At 34.3% G+C, this 21,456-nt stretch overlaps 4 protein-coding genes and 1 long non-coding RNA gene across 7 annotated transcripts; 4 read left to right on the plus strand and 1 right to left on the minus strand.

The window, feature by feature from the left end:
• LOC104712711 (endoglucanase 9-like) lies at positions 1,467-3,480 on the minus strand. Of its 2 annotated transcripts, XM_010429669.1 has the most exons (5): positions 3,268-3,480; positions 2,667-3,170; positions 2,428-2,577; positions 2,235-2,346; positions 1,467-2,146 (listed from the first exon to the last, which is right to left on the minus strand). In XM_010429669.1, the coding sequence occupies exons 1-5, from the start codon at positions 3,460-3,462 to the stop codon at positions 1,653-1,655; spliced, it is 1,455 nt and encodes a 484-aa protein (XP_010427971.1). In that variant the 5' UTR covers positions 3,463-3,480; the 3' UTR covers positions 1,467-1,652. The 2 variants fall into 2 exon arrangements, with proteins under 2 accessions (XP_010427971.1, XP_010427970.1); XM_010429668.1 differs by having other exon boundaries at positions 2,235-2,577.
• On the plus strand, positions 1,839-3,846 carry LOC104712710. Its single transcript, XR_755546.2, has 3 exons — positions 1,839-2,125; positions 2,206-3,159; positions 3,245-3,846. It is a non-coding gene; the product is annotated as an uncharacterized LOC104712710 (long non-coding RNA).
• LOC104712712 (receptor-like protein 12) lies at positions 6,561-9,231 on the plus strand. Its single transcript, XM_010429670.1, has one exon. It carries the CDS (start codon positions 6,623-6,625, stop codon positions 8,990-8,992), a length of 2,370 nt encoding a protein of 789 aa, XP_010427972.1. The 5' UTR covers positions 6,561-6,622; the 3' UTR covers positions 8,993-9,231.
• On the plus strand, positions 12,244-14,897 carry LOC104715805 (receptor-like protein 12). The gene is made up of 2 exons (XM_010433179.1): positions 12,244-13,465; positions 14,434-14,897. The coding sequence occupies exons 1-2, from the start codon at positions 12,244-12,246 to the stop codon at positions 14,895-14,897; spliced, it is 1,686 nt and encodes a 561-aa protein (XP_010431481.1).
• On the plus strand, positions 18,678-20,139 carry LOC104712714 (receptor-like protein 12). Of its 2 annotated transcripts, none has more exons than XR_755548.2 (2): positions 18,678-18,991; positions 19,543-20,139. XR_755548.2 is itself a non-coding variant. In XM_010429672.2 (2 exons), exons 1-2 carry the CDS (start codon positions 18,755-18,757, stop codon positions 19,932-19,934), a joined length of 390 nt encoding a protein of 129 aa, XP_010427974.1. In that variant the 5' UTR covers positions 18,678-18,754; the 3' UTR covers positions 19,935-20,139. The 2 variants fall into 2 exon arrangements, 1 of the variants encoding a protein (XP_010427974.1); XM_010429672.2 differs by having other exon boundaries at positions 19,782-20,139.

Below are 21,456 nucleotides of genomic sequence, written 5' to 3' on the forward strand. Positions count from 1 at the left end.
GTTCTTAAAACTTTAAAAGCCCATATTAAACCCAAATGTTTTAAATAAATGACATTTATAAATAGTAAAAATAATACTATTGATTTATTTTAGTAATAATATTATTATTTTAGTAATAATATTATTATTCAAAGTTTAACCAAAAATGATTATATTCCAAATTTAGAATATAAGTAAGATTTAAATGCATGGTGGAGTAAAAAAAATGTTTATGTAATTGTATTTATAAAATTCTAAACATAAAAATAAAATTGAAGTGAAACATTAGTTTCTAAGAAACAATTTCAATTATAGAAAAATAAAAGATTAATTACTCAACTCAACTTAAAAGTTTTGATCTAAAACGAAGATATTGTAAGGGTCACAATTTTTTCTGGGGAAAAACTATGAAAAAGAATCTTGAAAAAATAATCCATCTAAAAAAACACAAAATCACTGATCACAAAATATAGAAAAAATGATATATAAGTCGTTACAAAAAAGTGACATGTATAGCATATCTCAGAATGCATATTATCAACCGGAGCTACAATTCTATAACATGATAAATATATATATATATATATATATAACATGTTTGAGATTTTATCAATTTAGATCAAATACTTTTAACCAAAAATATTGCCAAAATCAACATATTATTAAAGTACACCATGTTTTCTTTAGAAGACGAAGCTGAGGCTGCATCACAAAATTAACATCTAAAAATAACATATGAGAGTTTTAGTCTTGGATTAGTGAACGGATGTCGGTTTAATCATTTCACTATTTAAGCATTCATGACTTGGTCAGAAATTCTATTATGGCAGGTGATGCACTTGGACAACTCCGTTGTAGCGACATAACACTAAAAATGTTCATGAATCTTTGTATATTTGCATTTAATGTGGGATATCGATATGTTTAAATGATCTCTATAATTAGGTCAACGATCGATATTCGGTGTTAGAAATTTTAAAATGATGTTTTCATTGGATATGAATATGGAATGTACTCTTCGAAGGAAATTCTTAAGTTATTTTTTGTTACTACATGATATATTATTGATTTACTAAAAAAACATTATTGCGACAATAGAAAATATATATATTATATATAGATTAGTAAAATAAGTTTATCTTTTATTTGGATTTATCTTTTAAACTTCAAATGATTAATTATATTTATATTCAATAATTCTTATTCCTAAAAAATTTAAACTAAAATCCCTCGCAAATAATATAACAAATAAACATTATCTTCAACAATATATATATTGTATGTTACTTAGTAAAGTAAGTTTAATGTTTATATAGATTTATACTCAAAAGTTTCAATAAATATATTTGAGCTCAAGAATTTATATTGATAAAAATATTTAAAATTAAAATTCCGCGTATGCGCGGGTTCAAATTCTAGTATATAGATGATATCGTTAATCATGTAAACCTTCTTCATGCTAATGTTATAAAAACATCAACTATATAAAGACCACGAGAATATTTTTGGCCGGGTCCATTAATATTGGGTCTTAGCCCATTAAGAGTTTTACAACACTTAACTGATTTTTTCACGTTAGGCTTGGGCCAACGGATCTTTAACTAAAACAGGAAACAAGCAAAACGAACACTACACACACATCGGAGTAAAGCACGGCGGTGGCGGATTCAATTTCAACCCGCTCGACCGGAGGCGAAGTAAGCCAAAGGTCCGACGAAGGCGGCGTTAATGTAAGTCGCCGGTTCCGAGTGGCTATAATCGTCTCTCTGATCTGGATACCCATCGTTTTGATTTGGACCTCCGACGATTGCTCCTGTCAGAATGTTAGGGTTAGGGTTTTGAGTGTAGAATGATTGAAATCCGCCGTTGCAGCCTAGGGATTTGGAATGTAGTGAGTGGGAAGGAAGCGAAGATGCTCTGTGGTGGATTCTTTTGGGGAAATTGGATCCGAACCCAACCATGTACGACATTCTGATTGGGTTATCTCCGATTATGTAATCAACTTGTCGCTTCGATAGGCTTATCAAGGCATTGGGGACGATAACAGAGTTTCCGCAGTTGAATGTGTGTTTTGTGGCTTTCATGTATTTGGCGTAAGTCGTGAGCAAGAATGTTATGGAGGTTACGTATTGCAGATTGCTTTGAGGTAACTTGTACATTAATCCCCCTGTAAGTAGTAAAGGTTTTATCATTAGTATAACATGAAGAGGTTTGTGTTGTTATTAGGTATTTGATATGGAGAATTAGATCATTACCTTGAGTGTATTGGGTTGATGAGGAAGGAGAATCTGGAAGGATTTGGCACATGAAATTCTCAGCTGCTTGCTTGTATGGTTCGAAGTTGATGTCTTTGTTAAGTAATGCTCTCTGCCAAAAGTAATGATTTTGAATTAGTGAGTCAGATAGTCTGATGCTAAAGCATGGGTTTTTATAAGAAACGAGACAAACCCGTGACAGAAGAACATAGGCGCCAGCATATTTATTGTCCCAGCTGAAGATGTCAGGTTGATCTCCACCTCCTAAAGATTTGATGAAGTTTGCGTAATATGGGTTATTGGTTGCTCTCAGCAGCCAGGAAGCACCCCACATCAGCTCGTCCTGTTATCAGAAAATCACATTTCAAAATGAGGATCCGATGTTGTCGTAAAGAGTGGTTTAGTTGAGAGATGAAACATATGAAAGCAGACCTTGTAACCAGAGTAGGAACAGTAGAAAGGACAGACGGATGAAGAAAGGGAATCACTGTAAGCTCCCCTGTATTGAATGGCAAATTGCATCACATCTTTAGCTGTTGCCAGCAGCAAACGCGAATACGTAGAATCAACTTTTCTGAAAACCATAGAAGCTGCAGCTAGAGCTGCTGCTGTTTCAGCTGCAACATCAGAACCGGGGTTAGAAGGGGATACAGAGTAAACTGTACGTGGTGTGTCCATGTCCTCAGGTCGTTCCCAGCATTTGTGATCAACATTAGGATCTCCTACCCCAACATAAAGCTTTCCTGGAGTGGCTCTAGCACATTTCAGCAGGTAATCTGTGGCCCAACGGATGTTCACACGTGCGTTTTGCAGCTCAGGACCCATCCGCTTGCCGTACTCAAGTGCGCTCCATGAGAGCATCGTGGTGGTAAACGCCATTGGGAAATTGAACTTAACGTTATCTCCTGCGTCATAGTACCCGCCGGTTAAGTCCACCTGCAGTTCATATAAAAATTTACCTGCTTAATTAGTTATCAATGTCACTGAGAAAGATATTGTTTATATAACAGGTTAAATTGTTTAGGGTATGTACATGAGCGGAGGAGCCATCAGAAAGGCCAGAGCTAGCCCTCCATGAGAGTTGTTGGCCTCTAGGAAGGCGACCGGAACGCTGACCTTGGAAGAAAAGCAATGACTTGGAGAGAGCTTCTCTGTAGTTTGGGTTGGCATCAACATTGCCTGTGAGAAGAGACGAGAAAAGGAAAACAAAGAAGAATGGAGAAGTCATTTTCCAAAGACAGAGAAGTAAATTGCTTTTGAGGTACGAATCTATTACGTGCAGGTCCACATATATATATAGAGAAAGGGAGATGCAGAGATAAGAGAGATAGGAGAGAGAATGATCCGGCGCTGATGGAAGCGATAAATATGGCTTTATGGGTAATCAACGTGCTCCTAAACAAAAGTACCTTAATTTCTCCAATCTAAATCCTCTTTTTTAACTATTTTATGCATAGTCCTTACCTTAGTCCCTTAACCAAATCCTATTTTTCTCTTTTCTGTCTATTGTTAAACTTTAGTCTTCTTTATCTATTCAAATTCCTGTTTATTTTTTCTTTGTAAATATTTGTCTTTTTAAGTGTTGAAAAATGGAATAAACTAGGATTTGGCATTGGTGGGGGCATTGGGAAGCAAGAAAGTCGTAACAGTTTCTCCTATTTCCGAAGAAGTAGTATTTGCCTGCTTGAATGAACAAAATATAAACGCACATAACGACTTTGCGTCTTCTTGAAAATATACAGTTATGGTCAAAAAGACCAAATGCAAAACAGTAAAAGCGGGACTTTCTAGTTTCTAGTACTATAAAAGGTGAGGAGATTTAATGATTTATGGTATAAAAGCATTCATAAATTGCTTGATATTTTACATTTGCACCCAAAAAAAAAAAAAAAGGTTTGCCTGATCTTGTTGGAATCAACTCTTGTTGTGAGAGTTAACAAGTTAAGAAAATCTTATTTTCAAATGTGCATTCTTTTAGTTCAAATAGAGCAATATCATTATTAAAGGTTTGTTATTTTTGGATTTGCTAGTTACTACTTAGTAGTTAGTACTTACTAGTATATACTAGCAATTACTGCATAATTTTTTTTTAAAATGAGTAGTTTCGAGTTAAAATTGGATATAGTAATGTGTTCATGGTATGGGGTATAGTCTAGTTAGGTAGTTTGTAGTTAAATTAGGTTAGGGTTTAACTTTAAGGGATTGTGAAATTAAAAAGAAGAGACAAAAAGATAAGAGGGGAAGCGTGAATGGCGCCAAGATAACGGCGCCGAGTCTTGGGACTTAATCAAAAAAACGTATGTTTAGGTTAGTGTGTAATGGAGACGAAATTGATGCCTTAATCCACTTTCTTATATGTTTGTCCCTCTTTTTATGCATGTTTTTATTATAATACTACTACTCTTCTACTAGTAATATTATTCCACGGAACGGATCTCTCTTTGTTTGCTTTATTTCTGGGACATTCTTTTTTTTCTAGTTCGTGTAATAATAACAAAAGCGAATAAAAAAGGGGACAACGTGTCTGCTCGATGCCATTGATCTTCTGACAGATAGTACATTGAGTTAACAGAATGATTTCTTTTTTTTTTGGGTTAACAGAATGATTATTATCATGGGTATATAATACACATACCACGGTTTAAGCAGACGCGTGATCAAAGCGATAGGAATTACTTATTAGTAATTGTAATCATTCGATGTCACTACTAGTAAATAGTAATCGTAAAGATTAATAGTATTGATTTGCATGAGAATAATAGAAGTAGAGATTTCTAAACTAAGCAACATTTTTTTTTTTCTTACATATGCTTAGTCTTTTACTTATGTGACCCACTGATAGTCTGATACTATTATATATACTACTGAAAAGAATTTTCATTGGTTTTGGCAAATGATATTTTTATCTTTATGCCAAAAAAGCAAAAATGTGTTTCTTTTTCTACTTTGTTCGCAAAATTCTTTTTATTCTTTCATGTTTGTTGCCTTCTGACTGGCTTTCACATTTGGTTAAGGAGGATATTTGCTTCCGCGACTATGCTCAAATAATAAAATTACAGTATTTTTTTTTTTTTTTTGACAACAAAAGATTAGCTCATAAAAGCCAATAAGGTGAAAAGTTGTTTATATACAAAACATTGTACGGATTTATACGCGCCTTACGAGCTAAAGCGTCCACACGTACATTCAAATTTTTTGAAATAAAAGATAAAGAGAAAGAAGTATACTCCGTCCGCACGTACAGTATTTTCTGTATTTGGAAAAATATTTGACTAATTGATAGAATTACAATAATGAGAATATTCATACTTTATCCATCGAAGATTAAATGAGTTCATAATAATGATTAAGATATTATTCATTTGACTCTTTCTTTCAAACGAACCAAAAATAAATGTAGGTGCATTATATAGATGCATGAGCGCATCACATATATGTAGGCCATTCGTATTAATTGGCCTTCACAATCAATTAATTTGAAAACCAACCACACAAGCCACAAAGTCTAGTTTCTGAGATACAACGACGATTATCTAACCTAATCCGATAGCTTGTTGATGCCAAAATCAGTGTATGTTGCCGGGGTTGTTCCTTTATAAATTAACTTTTGGGTAACTAGAGCAGTGCCGGTCCGACATTTATTAGTGCCCTATGCCGAACTAAAAAACATGCCCTTTTATATATTACCAAAAAATTATAACTAATGGTATATAAGACTTTATGTTTAGTGTTTTGAAAATTTATTAACACAAACCAAAATCAAAACATTAGTTTTGATGAAAAAATTTATCTAATAGTTTAACAAAGCAAACTATTAACCTCAAAATGGAAAAAATCAAAACTAAAACTAACAATTAACCTCAAAAACTATGAGTTGTACTTATATTAAAGTCCACATTTTTGTAAAAATCTTTAGATATATATAAAAACTCTATAATAATTTTACAAAAAAATGCCCTAATTTTTTTGATGCCTTAATCCTTTGCTTGAGTTGATTGCCCTATAGACCGGCCATGCTAGAGGGTTTAGTTAATTTCTAAGTCTTTTGATTTGTCAAATCAGTTATTCAGATGGACATTATCTAGCCATCTAATTTGTGAAGAACGATGATAAATTTTCGTTAAATAGAAATTGGCTAAGCTTCAAGACTTGCGAAATAATGTATTGGAGAGCATTGACTGAGTCAGTGGTTTACGTGGAAAACTTCTAGACACGTGTGACACAAGTCATTATTGATGATAAAGCAGAGTTGAAGCTTTTGACGAAATCAACTGAAATCAACTTAAAGAGTCTCTTCTTCTTAAAGAGAGCCAATGATGCATACATCAGTACATCACCCATTCATTACTTACAACAACATAGACTCAAAGAAAAAAAAAAAAAGAGATATGATGATTCTAAGCCATCGTTATTGCTTTTATAGTGCTATTACCATCTATTTCTTCCTCTTAATCCACACTCTTGCTTCTCCTACAGTTCACTTCTGCCGCCACGACCAGAGAGATGCTCTTTTGGAGTTCAGAGACGAGTTTCCGACAATTAATAATACATGGAGAAGTTTATGGAATAAGAGCAGTGATTGCTGTTTCTGGGAAGGTGTCAGTTGCGATGATAAATCAGGCCAGGTGATATCACTCGACCTTTACACCTCTCTCAACAGCTCTTTGAAAACCAATAGTAGCCTCTTTAGACTCCAATATCTTCGTCACCTCAACCTTAGTAACTGCTTTTTACAAGGAGAGGTTCCTCCTTCACTAGGTAATCTTTCTCGTCTCACACTAGTTGACCTTTTTTGGAATAAATTGGTTGGTAAGATTCCAGCTTCAATAGACAATCTAAACAATCTAAGAAACCTTAGTCTTGCGTATAACAATCTCGTAGGGGAGATTCCTTCTTCTTTAGGAAACCTTTCTTTTCTCATAAGTCTTGAACTTTCAAATAATGGTTTGGTAGGTGAAGTTCCAACTTCCATCGGAAACCTGAACGAGTTAAGAGTCATGTCACTTGACTTAAACAGTTTAAGTGGCAAAATTCCTATTTCCTTTGCCAATTTAACAAAGCTTTCCTATTTAAACCTAGCTTATAATAACTTCTCATCCACGCTTCCATCGGACATGAGTGAATTCCACAATTTGAGGTACTTTGATGTTGGTTCAAATTCCTTTCACGGGCCTTTTCCTAAATCTTTGTTCTCGATTCCTTTGTTACGATCAGTTATTTTAAAAGACAACCAATTCACGGGACCTATAGAGTTTGTGAATATATCTTCACCATCTAAGCTTTGGGCTCTAAACCTTGATAGTAACCAATTCGATGGTCCAATCCCTGAATCTATATCTAAGTTTCTCAACCTCGCACTGTTACATCTAAGCAACAACAATTTCACTGGGCCAATCCCTAAGTCTCTGTCAAAGTTAGTCAACCTCGATTTTTTTCGTCTTTCCAACAACAAGTTGGAAGGTGAAGTACCAAGTTGGGTATGGAAACTAACGGCAGTGACGCTTTCTCACAATTCTTTCAACAGTTTGGAAGACTCTTCACAAGAAACATCAATCAAAGGGTTTTATTTGAGTTGGAACTCGTTTCGTGGACCGTTCCCTCTTTGGATATGCAAGCTTAAATGGTTACGTCTCTTAGATTTGTCCAACAATCTCTTCAGCGGCTCGGTTCCTCCATGTTTAAGGAATCTCACTGTTTCTCTTACCGAGCTAAGTCTACGGAACAACAACTTCAGTGGGACTCTTCCAGATGTATTTGCCAATGCTACCAAGTTACAATCATTAGACGTTAGTCAAAACCAGCTGGAGGGAAATTTTCTAAAGTCTTTAATCAATTGCAAAGCTCTACAGTTTGTGAATGTGGAAAGCAACAAACTCAAGGATAAGTTTCCATCATGGTTGGGATCTCTACCATCACTAAATGTTCTCATCTTCAGGTCAAACAGGTTCTATGGGCCGTTGTATCACGACCACATGTCCATTGGGTTTCAGAGTTTAAGGGTCATCGATGTATCTCATAATGACTTGGCTGGGACTCTCCCACCTTACTATTTTTCCAACTGGCGTGAAATGACCACACTTACCGAAGGAAATGGGCAGTACATGGCAAGTCTTCCGGCTTATTCTCTAATCTACCAGTCGGTGGAAATAGTGAATAAAGGAGTAGAAACGAGCTTTGAGCGGATCCGACAAGACTTCAGAGCCATTGATTTTTCTGGAAATAAAATTTATGGTAAAATCCCTCAATCTGTCAGCGTTTTGAAAGAGTTGCGTCTTCTCAACTTGTCAGGAAACGCATTCACAAGTGATATCCCACGAACCTTGGCAAATTTGACTAGTCTCGAGGCATTGGACGTATCACGTAACAAGTTGTCAGGTCAAATCCCTCAAGATCTTAGTAAACTCTCTTTTCTGTCATACATGAACTTCTCTCATAACTTTCTTCAAGGTCCAGTGCCACGAGGCACACAGTTTCAAAGGCAGAAATGTTCCTCGTTCTTGGACAACCCAAAACTCTACGGTCTTGAAGAAATTTGTGGAGAAGGCCTTGTCCCAAATCCTAAATCACAACAGCAACCCAAGGAGTTGTCAGAGAAGGAGGAAAAAACGTTCAACTGGGTAGCAGCTGCAATAGCCTATGGACCTGGTGTGTTTTGTGGATTGGTGATCGGACATATCTTCACGTCACACTATCATGAGTGGTTCACAGAAAAGTTTGGTCGAGGAAAAAAAACTTATGTCATCACACGTGTTCGTTAAACCTCATCTCTTTAAGTCTCGCGCGCTAAACTAAGCATTGTGTTACGTCTTGTTTCCAGGTGTCTCCTCGTTTGTGTTGTAATTTTTAATTTTATGGTTTTGTAATAAACGTACTGTAGACTGTAGTTGGTGGTATTTAATACATCTTGGTTTTAAAATGTATACTTGTGTTTTGGAATTCTCACTATTGTGCTGTAAACTAGTATTATTAAACGAGTTTACGATCAGAAGTAACTCAATTACAAATAAGGCTTTATTTTATATATCCTTGTACTCTTTGATTTTGTATTCTTTGATCGATGTTGGTTCTTCTAAATGGCTTTCACATATCTGGTTGAGAAGGACAAACAGTCAATTGCTTCCACGAACCACGATTATGCTCTGCTATATATATATTTTTCTGACACGCATTGACGCATACTCTACAATCTACTAATAATACAAAGTTTTGCGTATGCAGTTTCATGAATGTTAATCGGAATTTAGTTTTTGCAACCAGATTGATAGGTTAAATGAGTTGAGTTATTTACAAAACAATTGTTGACCATTTAATTCATCATTTTTTTTCCTTCTAAAGAAATGAAAATATATAGGAAATGTATGAGTCTTTAGATGTTTGTCCAATTATGAATAGTGCATGTACTACATTTCTAATTGATTAAGTTTGGAAAATGTACTAAAATGCCAATAATCTCAAATTTTAATTACCAAAAGAGCTTATATATGGGCCATAATGGGTCTTCACAGTTCATAGAGTATCAATTTGGAAACCAACGTAAGTGCGTACCACGCGATGTCTTAGTTCATAGAGTATCTTGTCCGATAGCTCGTTGATGAGGAAATCCGTGTCTGTTGCAAGAAACAGTTTGTTTGTGTGTTAAATAATAATAATCTGATCCAGAACTCTCCATGAGCTCTGAAAAGTTATATTACTATATGAATTGTGGCTCTTGAAGAAGAATACGATGAGACATAAAACATGATTCTCTGCAAGAACTATTGGAGATTAAGTTTTGGTTTAATTAGTCTTGGTTACATACTTGTATAGTGTATAAGGGTAATTGTATAACTTTACTCTCTTAAGAAGAAGTAATAGTAACATTTACTCTCTTAAGAAGAAGTAATAGTAACATTTTTAATAACAAGCTTTCCCCAAATCTCTTCGTCTCTCTAAGATCGTATTATCGTAACATGGTATCATTTGGTTTCAACATGTAACCACAATGTTATAAGTGAAAATAAAAAGTAAAATTGCATGATTAACCATGCCAGCATTAATATTCATAATGTGATCGAATGAAGTTTCTACACTTGACAATTTCATCCATGTCACACATTAATTGTCAAGTCAAATAATACACATAATTTAATGAGACAGGGGTTTTGAAGTTAAATAATACTAGATACGGACCCGCACATACGTGCGGGGATATTTTTATAAGTTTTTTTTTTATTTCTAAAAGAATTTGTTATGTTGTTGTTAATTACAAATTTGTTTTGAAGGGTTTGTTGAGAGTTTTTTTGTAAAAATATTGTATTACAAATATTATGCATAGTTGTAAAATAAAAAAAATAGTACGCATAGTTGTAAAATAGCTTCCGGGGATAAATTTTCGGATCAATTTTAACATAAAGTTTTTCTTAGTCTTTCATACATAGTACAATTACGTTTGGCAAAGCTAATGGTTGTTGTAAGTCTTCTAGATTCGGACCCGCACGTACGTGCAGAATTGAGATCACAAATCTCTCTAATTCTTTGACATTTTTTTCTTCACTCCATCCTAAAATTAAGAAGTTGTGAACAGACATATAGAAGATTAAAACAAAAAACATTTAAAATAAAATTTGTTTCATCTATTATGCTGTTTTTTTTAACTTAGTTTTCTTACACATAAATGATGTATTCTCACATCATCATCATCGAGTATCATCTTCAAGGTTTCTTCTAAGAAAGTTGTATATTGCCTCAAACTGGGTACAATCTTCACTTGTATATTCCAAATCATTGTTTGCAGCCATTTTTTTTGTTTTTTTTTTGGAAAAATTTGTAATTTTAGATGGTTTGCAGTATTCGAGATGAGTTACACCTTCATTACGTCTACTGTATTTATAGTTGTAGGGCATGTTTAAAAAATTATTTTCTAGTATTTAAGATTTAATCATATCGTCTATAATTATAATTGGTAAGTTGCTAAAATTTTATATATAAGAATATTTCGAAATCGTTTAGAATATGGTAATTATCCGAAATTTATGTGTAAATTGTCAAAGATGATATTTTATTAAAGGAATAATTTTTTAAAGGAAAGATATTATAATATTGTAATCTCCTAATCGTAACAATATAATTTGAATTGTTATATGTTACATTAAAGGTTGACATGCTAAATACGTGGGTAGATTTGTGGGAAGATTTGTTTAACTTTAGGAAATATACACTTTAATATCGTGCAATCATATTGTTTGGCTGCAATTTTTATTTGTTCTCTTTAAGTTCATCTACACTAAAATATCAATTAATACCTGTTTGGCTCTGATTTTTTGGTTAACCGTAATCCATTTAATATATGTTTGGCATTTCATGTAATAATTTTTAGTCTATGTTACTTATTAAAAATGCTTCCCTTTTAATAGTATAGATGAATCGTATGATTAAAAAGTTATTTTGGTTTTTTTTTTTTTTTTCTTTGTGAAAATGAAGTTAGTTTGGTTTTTTCTCGTACGTTTTCCACGCAACACACTTGACTTTTGTTTGTTGTGTCGTTTTGACAGCAAAAGGTTATAAAGTAGGACGAAACCAATTAGTAAAAAAATGTATTATGAATCATAGCCATTAATCCAACTAGTGGATATCCATCGTTTTTCTTTCTTAAACAAAGTAAATGCATGCATGAATCATGATTATTTCCCCAAATAGGAATGCTCGTACATAAATCATGATTCTCTGCAATGGTCCAACTTGTGACCAACGTACTAAAAGTAAACACTAAACCTAGGAAATATATTAGGAGGATTGGATTATAGTTAGCGCATGTTTTACGTGGAAACTTTGAGACAAAATGGTACAGTTCGACGAAGACTTGAACAAATCAACCGATTCATGACTTAACGCAAGACTCCTATAAGCTATAGCTAAGTCACAGCCCAACTAAAGGGGTTCTTCTTCTTCTTCTTCTTTTCTTTTTAACGAGAACCAATGAAGCACAAATAACTCATTACTTACAACAAAAACTCATCAAAAGATAGATATAATGACTCGAAGCCATTGCTATTGGGTTTCTAGTACTATTACTATATATTTCTCCCTCCTTATACACTCTCTTGCTTTCCCTTCGCTCCACTTTTGCCGCCACGACCAGAGGGATACTCTTTTGGAATTCAGAGACGAGTTTCCGATCTTGGAGTCTAAACCAAATCCGTGGAATAAGAGCACTGATTGTTGTTTCTGGGAGGGTGTCAAGTGCGATGATAAATCTGGCCAGGTGATATCACTCGACCTTCATAGAACACTTCTCAACAACTCTTTGAAAACTAATAGTAGTCTTTTTAGACTCAAATCTCTTAGTAACCTAGACCTTTCTGGTTGCAATCTCCAAGGAGAGATTCCTCCTTCACTAGGGAACCTTTCTCGTCTCATAAATCTTGAGCTTTCTTCTAATACATTGGTCGGTGAGATTCCATCTTCAATAGGCAATCTAAACCAGCTAAGATCCCTTAACCTTATGGCTAACGATCTTACAAGAGAGATTCCTTCTTCACTAGGAAACCTTTCTGGTCTCCTAAATCTTGAGCTTTCTTCTAATAGATTGGTCGGTGAGATTCCGTCTTCAATAGGCAATCTAAAACAGCTAAGAAATCTTAGCCTTGCGGCTAACAATCTCATAGGAGAAATTCCTTTTTCCCTAGGAAACCTATATTTTCTCTTAACTCTTGACCTTTGGAGTAATCATTTGGTAGGCGAAGTTCCAGCTTCCATCAGAAACCTAAGCGAACTACGAGTCATGTCACTTGATCATAACCGCTTAAGTGGTAGTATTCCTATTTCATTTGCTAATTTAACAAAGCTTTCCGATTTTGGCATCTTCAATAATAACTTCACATCCCTTACATCTGATATGAGTGGGCTACACAGCTTGGTGAAATTGGATGTTAGTGCAAACTCCTTAGTCGGACCTTTTCCTAAATCTTTGTTCTCGGTTCCTTCATTAAGATGGGTTTATATGGATAGAAACCAATTCACAGGACCTATAGAGTTTGCTAATATATCTTCGTCATCTAAGCTCGAGTTTCTACTCCTTACTTGTAACCTATTAGATGGTTCAATCCCAAAATCCATATCTAAATTTCTCAACCTTTTATTGTTAGATGTTGCTGACAACAATATCAGTGGGACAATTCCTAGATCTATGGCAAAGCTAGTTAGCCTTGGTAAATTAGTTCTTTCCAACAACAAGTTGGAAGGTGAGGTACCAGGTTGGTTATCCAGACTGTCATCAGTGATGTTTTCTCAGACTTTTTTCAGCAGTTTTGAAAAACTATCTTCAAAAGAAACGTTGATCCGAGTGTTGGATCTGAGTTCAAATTCATTCCAAGGATCTTTCCCACTTTGGATATGCAAGCTTAAAGGGTTACACTATTTAGATTTGTCCAACAATCTCTTCAGCGGAGCGATTCCTTCATGTTTACGGTATTTTGATCTTACGGGGCTAATTCTACGAAACAACAAGTTCAGTGGAACTCTTCCAGATTTATTTGCCAATGCAAAAAATTTAGGATCATTGGATGTTAGCCGCAACCAGCTGGTGGGGAAGTTTCCAAAGTCCTTGATCAATTGCAAAACTTTGCATTTTGTGAATGTTGAAAGCAACAGAATCAAGGATGAGTTTCCATCTTGGTTGGGATCTTTACCAGTTTTACATGTCCTCATCCTCAGATCAAACAACTTCTATGGGCCATTGTATCACTGCAACATGTCCACTGGGTTTCAGAGTTTAAGAATCATTGATATATATATCACACAATGGCTTCAGTGGAACACTCCCACCTCACTTTTTTTCCAGTTGGCGTGAAATGATTACATTAGTTAATGAAAATTTTGTGTACATGGAAGATAACCAGAATTTTTCTCTTATCTACCGCTCTATGGAAATGGTGAATATGTTATTTGGGAAAACTCCGTGAGTGTTATCATTGATAGACATCAGGTATATATACAACATACAATGTAGATAGAATCATATCTAAGCTAACAGTATATTCGAGATTGACATATATCCCGAAGGATCTTAACCTTCTAACTAACAGAATAAAGGAGTAGAGATGAGTTTTGGAACGGATCCGGCAAGATTTCAGAGCCATTGATTTTTCTGAAAACAATTTTTTTGGCAATATTCCCGAATCCGTTGGCTTTTTAAAGGAATTGCATCTTCTCGACTTGTCAGGTAACACATTCACAAACGGTATCCCATGGTTCTTGGCAAATTTGACTAAGCTCGAGACGTTAGACCTCTCATGTAACAAGCTGTCAGGTCAAATCCCTCAAAATCTTGGTAAACTCTCCTTTTTGTCATATATGAACTTCTCCCATAACTTTCTCCAAGGTCCAGTGCCACGAAGCACACAATTTCAAAGGCAGAAATGTTCTTCATTTGTGGGCAACGCTAGACTCTATGGTCTCGAAGATATATGTGGAGAAAATCGTGTTCCGAGTCTTGCATCTCAGCAATCCAAGGAGTTGTTAGAGGAAGAGGAAAACATGTTCAACTGGGTGGCTGCTGCAATAGCCTATGGACCTGGTCTATTTTGTGGTTTGGTGATCGGATACATCTTTACTTCACACAATCATGAATGGTTCGCTGAAAAGTTTGGTCGAAAGAAACTCAGAGTCACCACAAGTGCTCGTTAAGCCCATCTCTCTTGTCGTCCCACTCTCTAAGTATTTGTGAAGCATATGTTCTCCAACGTCTTGTTCCTGTTCCTACTCAATTTGCCAGGGGTATTCACCAAAAATACTGGTATATATATGTTTGTACTTTTCTATTTTGTAGTTATGTAATAAACATCTTTAGTTGTATCTCCCTTGGCAAAAAACAATTATGTATACGTTGTGTTTTGTAATTCCTAGTGTGCTGCTATCAAATATCAATTGTCTTGCCAGCCCTAATTTTTTTCTTGATTAATTAAGTCTATTTCTTACAACTTTAGGAATGTGTGGTGTTTAAAATACTGTAGGTTAGATACATTTTTATTCATTTTTATAGGGTTTTACTCACTTTCACTATTGTTTACAGTAAATTTATAAAAATTTCAACAAATCTTATAAATTTTGCGATTTATCATCAATCATCCTCTCAAGTATTTCCCTAATCATCAAATCATTAGTCTTTATGAAACGTAACGTTAATGTAACATCGATTTAGTTTATAAGAAAAAACCGTCGATTTAGTTTATAAGAAAAAAACGTCGAATTAGTTTCGGAACTGTGTTACAGTATTAAGAAAACCCTTTAACCAAAAAAAAAAAACTGTGTTACAGTATTTCGTTTCTTAGTTAAAGGCCCATTCTAGATGTTTATTTATACCCTTTAAACATGTTTGTCGACGAAAATCACGGTGTTTAATTTATAAAGACGAGAAAACATGAAATATTGTAGATAGAAAGTTCCGTGGTGACCTAATTTATGATGTCTAAGTCATTAAACAATCAACTATATTTTGTTAATTATTATTATCTTCAACTAGATTAATTTACAATAAAACGTAACCATGCTGAGATTTGTTTACAGAGCAGTTAGTCACTAATTAGAAACTAAAACTCTTATGGGAGATCGTAATTGTGAAGAAGTCGCCCTCCACTACATTTCGAATTAGAAACATTCATTTAGGAATTAGGACATGTGTTCATTGTTGTATGATCAACTAGCAGAAGATGATAACATATACTCCCTCTGTATCAGAATAGATGATGTTGTAGGATTTTATTTTGTATCAGAATAGATGATTTTCTATATACTTTTATCAATTAATGCTAAGAAATTGCAAAGTTCAAGAATCATTAAATGAAAATTTAAGAGTTTGATGAAATATTATTGGTTAATAATTATAAAAATATATTATTAGAAAATAATAATACACTTATTGTTAAATAATAAATGTTTTTCTTGATTTATGTAAAAATTCTAAAACATCATCTATTATGATACAGAGGGAGTATCTTTTGTTACTAACTATTCTGACTTAGTGAAGATTAGCAATACATTAATTACGGTTGAAGAAATTCGCAAGGAGTAAAAAGTTATAAATTGTTTCCTATCTCGCTTTAACTCGTAGTTGCCGCCAGCTCCTTAGGCATATGAAAGTGAAGTGACACATCTGTTTTCATCTATCTTACACGTTTTAGTAGTTTGGTTCTTCGAATACATTTAACAAGTTCATTATTTTTTAAAAAGGTTTTCACTTTAAAAAAAAGTTTATTAGTAGTTCTTGGTAAACTCTCCTTTTTGTCATATATGAGCTTGTGGCCTTATTTTCTGCCATTATTATTTATTTATTTAGCATACGTAAATAAATTAACAACAATAAGACTTTGAGAGAGTGAACAACCAACGAGTCTCTGATCATAATCAGCGGACCAATTCTTGTTGTTCACATAAGGTAAAGGCTATCAACGTGATCCAAGAAGGTTTGAACAGTTTTATCATTGCCAACAACTCCTTGAATCTCAAACTCTCTGAAACTTTTTGTCTATGTATTGTAATACAACACACAGTAGTCAGGGCTGCCACGTTTGGTAGAGTATTGTGCAAAAACAAGTTCGTTTTTTCCAATGGTACCTTGGAAATAAAATTCCTTCTCTCCAACAGCTTCTTTCCAGTGAAGAATCTTTATGGGGGTTCTCTCCCATAGTTGCGTACTCTCATCCAAAACAGTTATATTATGTTATGTGTCTAATAATATTATGTTATGTGTTTTGTTGCGTACTCTCATCCAACAGCTTCTTGTTTTGTTGTCTAATGATATTATGTTATGGGTGTGAATGGTTATAACGGTTGGGGCGGAAAAATCTATCTGCGGATCAAACCGTTTTTTATTTACCATTCATCATGTATAGTCCATAGTGGTGCGGTCTACAGAAAACAGAAATAAAACCACAGCGGACCAACGGCGAACCGCTTTTCCTTACAAATAGATTTGAACCGCAGCGGTCTGTTGTCCATACTTAAAAACATAGCGGTCTGGTCCGCAGATAGATTTGTCCACTCCGACCGCAGTTACCATTCAGACCCTATGTGTTTTGAGATATAAAAACTTAAACACGCTGCAGATGTGATATTTATAAGAGAATCTCATAATTTGTTACTGAAAACGTTGTGACTTGTGTCATCATCAAAAAAAAAAAAAACGTTGTGACTTGTGTGGGTGGTCACTTGTCACCCTATGAAAGAACCTGCCCGATGATTAGCTTATTTACTATATGATTATAATAAATAATAATTGCAATTAAATTGTAAATATTTTCCTTATTAATTGCACATATTTTTCTATTGAAATTAGTAATTTAATAGATAATTTTCCTATTCGAATTAGTGATATAATAGATTACTTTTGGTTTTATATACTTTCAAAAATATTAATTATAATTCTTTTATTTTAAATTTTTTAATTTTCCTATAATTATGAAATAAATTTCCAAAACGAGGAGGAATTTCACCAAGGACTTCAGAGGCAACCGTGACAGAATATTCATTTGATGATCTTCAATAAGTGACTCGAAATTTGATTTCTCCATTTTTGTTTTTTCTTTCTTTGTATGTGTAATGATATTTTGTGTTTTGAGATATAGAGAAACTAAACACACATCTGTGGTATTTATAACAGAGTAGTTTCATAGTTTGTTATCAACGGTGTAACTTGTGAGTGTGGGTGATGATTACTTGTTGAGTCGTAAAAGCGCGTACATCTTTATTTTACATATTATTAAATGCTTTACATCTCAAAAATAAACGAAAGTAGAATGTTTAGCTCCACACGTTAACAACTTACTAAATTTATTGGCCAATTAGCATAAAAATTATTAGATACCATGCATGAAAAGTGACAAATTTGCTTTCATCTTACGCGTTTTAGTAATAATTTGGTTCTAGTTCCAATACAATTATCACACGCCAAAAAATTGATAACAACTTAACATTTTTCTAAAGGTTTTCACTTTAATTCTGTTACTTGCAAGGTTTTCTTTCATCCTACTAATCTAGTCGTCAATGCACGAAATCAATTCTGATATTATGTGTTTTAGACAAATTGTGTTATGATCCTACACATCTACTCATCTTACACGTTTTCAGTTTTCACTATAATTCTTTGTACACAATTAAGTACAGTATACTACTATTCAATTATTCCAAAATATACATACAGAGTAATATATATATATATGTTGACCCAAAAAAAAAAGTAATATATATATATATATATATATATATATATCTCATATTCTCTACGATAAGAGTTGTGGAAAAGAAGACTTACAAATTAAATATCTATGAAGAAGAAACGAACCACCGTCATGGAGGTCAACATTAATTAAGAGATATTTGGACTTTGGAAGGGATTTATGTGGTGTGGAAGACATATTGTGTAAAGTCAACCGTTGACGCAAGGTTGACGCAAGACTTGCTAAGTTTACATCCCCACTAAAGAGTCTCCTCTTCTTAAAACAGAGAGCCAATGAAGCATACCTAACCCCTTTTTAAAAAAAAAAGATATGGTGGTGATCCGGAGCAGTTGGTCTTGGGTTTCTGGTTTTATTACCATCTTTTTCTCCCTCCTTTTCCACAGTCTTGCTTCTCCTACGCTTCACTTTTGCCGCCAAGATCAGAAGGATGCTCTTTTGGAGTTCAGAGACGAGTTTCCTATTGATGAGTCTAAAACAAGTCCGTGGAATAAGAGCAGTGATTGCTGTTCTTGGAAGGGTGTCACGTGCAGCGTTAAATCTGGCCAGGTGATATCACTCGACCTTAGTTTCACATCTCTCAATGGCTCTTTGAAAACTAACAGTAGCCTTTTTAAACTCCAATCTCTTCGTCACCTAAACCTTATGAATTGTAAACTCCAAGGAGAGATTCCTTCTTCACTAGGAAACCTTTCTCGTCTCTTACATCTTGAGCTTTCTCACAATCATTTGGTAGGTAAAATCCCGGCTTCTATCGGACATCTACACCAACTAAGAGTCATGTCATTTGAAAACAATATCTTAAGTGGAAATATTCCTACTATTTCACTAGCCAATTTAACTAAGCTTTCTGAATTTAGTCTCAGCTCTAATAACTTCAAATCCACGTTTCCATTTGACGACATGAGTGGATTATTCCACAACTTGGAGTACTTTGATGTTTCTCAAAACTCATTTAGCGGACCTTTCCCTAAATCTTTATTCTTCATTCCTTCGTTACAAGATGTTTCTTTGTCAGATAACAAATTTACAGGACATATAGAGTTTGCAAATACATCCTCATCCTCTAATCTTTACTTTCTCCACCTTGCACGTAACAGATTAGATGGCCCAATCCCGAGATCCTTGTCAAAATTTCCCAACCTTAGACGGTTATATCTGAACCACAACAGTTTCAGTGGGTCATTACCTAGATCTCTATCAAAGTTAGTCAACCTCCATGAGATTGATGTATCCAACAACAAGTTGGCAGAAATGTTCTTCATTCTTGCACAACCCAAGACTCTACGGTCTCGAAGAAATTTGTAGAGAAACTCATGCCTTGAATCCTACGTCGCAGCTCCCCGAGGAATTGGCAGAGGCTGAGGAACAAATGTTCAACTGGGTAGCAGCTGCAATAGCATACGGACCTGGTTTGTACTGTGGATTGGTGTTTGGATATATCTACACTTCACATAATCCTTACAAGTGTCCGTTAAACCCATCTCTTTAAGCATTTGTGAAGCAAATGTTGTGTAACGTCTTGTTCATGTTTGTACTGAAATTTTCATGTGTATGTTCTCCATAAGACTTGTTTGTGTTTGTTTGTATGTAAATCCTATGTATGTAATAAAACGTCTGGTGGTAGTCGATATATCTTGGCTTGAAAATGTATACGTTTTGTTCTGCAATTCTTACAAAATATAAATTTAGTGGACTTTATGATCGTAACTATACAAATACTCTACGGTCTTGAAGAAATTTGTAGAGAAACTCATGCCTTGAATCCTACATCACAACAGATATCCGAGGAGTTGTCAGACGAAGAGGAACAAATGTTCAACTGGAAAGCAGCTGCAATAGCTTATGGACCTGGTGTATTTTGCGGTTTGGTGATCGGATACATCTTCACTTCACACAATCATGGATGGTTCGCTGAAAGTTTTGGTCGAAGAAAATTCAGAGTCACCACAAGCAAGCGCTCGTTAAGCCCATCTCTTGCAGTTTCTCTAAACAATGGTTTATAGGGCTGGGCAAAATATCCGAACTCGAAAATTTAACCCGAGCCCGATTAAAAATACCCGATCCGAACCCGAATCCGAACTTTAAAAATATCCAATTGGATGCTTTTTATAAATGAAATGGATACCCGAACCCGATTGGGTATATCCGAACACCCGAACAAATACCCGAAACTATCAAAAGTTATATATATTTAACAATAGGTTGAGTTAATTTACAAGTTTTGCAAATAATTTTATAATCATTATTACAACTTACTAGATAAATTAGTTTTCATTTTTAAATATGTCAATTTTCATATGTTAATTTAGATAGATTATATAGTTTTAATTTTGAATTTGATGTTGTAAGAAGTCAAAAATTATCGGCTTGTGAATTTGATATTTTGTTATTTAGAATTGTCCTTTTCTTTTAATGAATTCAATTTGGTTTGATAACTTTGATTTTTTTATTTATTTATGATTATAATCATTTTTAATAAATTTGGATTGATTTAGGGATCTTTTACTTTGGTTTGGATTAAAAAATTACAAATCCGATCCGAACGAAATATAATTTGAGACTTTGGGTGAAACCCGAAAATACTTAAACCCGATGGGTGTTTACCCGAACCTGACCCAAAATCTAAATATATCCGAATGGATCTTATGTTTCTAAACCCGAAAACCCGAAAACCCGAAATATCCGACCCGAAATCCGAAAGGGTACCCGAATGCCCACCCCAGTGGTTAATTAAACACATGTTGTATGTTGTGTTACGTCTTGTTCATTTTCGAATTAATCACGTGTGTTCTCCGAAAGACTCTTTTGTGTTTATTTGTAATTTTCTTTATGTAAGAAACGTTTTAAATAGTGGTATTTGATATGTATCATGACTATACATATAACGACAGTTCATGATTCATGACATATATTGATTGTGTGGGTTTAAACGGTCGCTCGGCAGCACCGTCAACAGACGTTACTCGTGCTATTATAAAAAGACTAATGGAACGATCATTCCGACAGTTTAA

Source organism: Camelina sativa, chromosome 9, assembly GCF_000633955.1.
Source record: "Camelina sativa cultivar DH55 chromosome 9, Cs, whole genome shotgun sequence".
Lineage (NCBI taxonomy): Eukaryota > Viridiplantae > Streptophyta > Magnoliopsida > Brassicales > Brassicaceae > Camelina > Camelina sativa.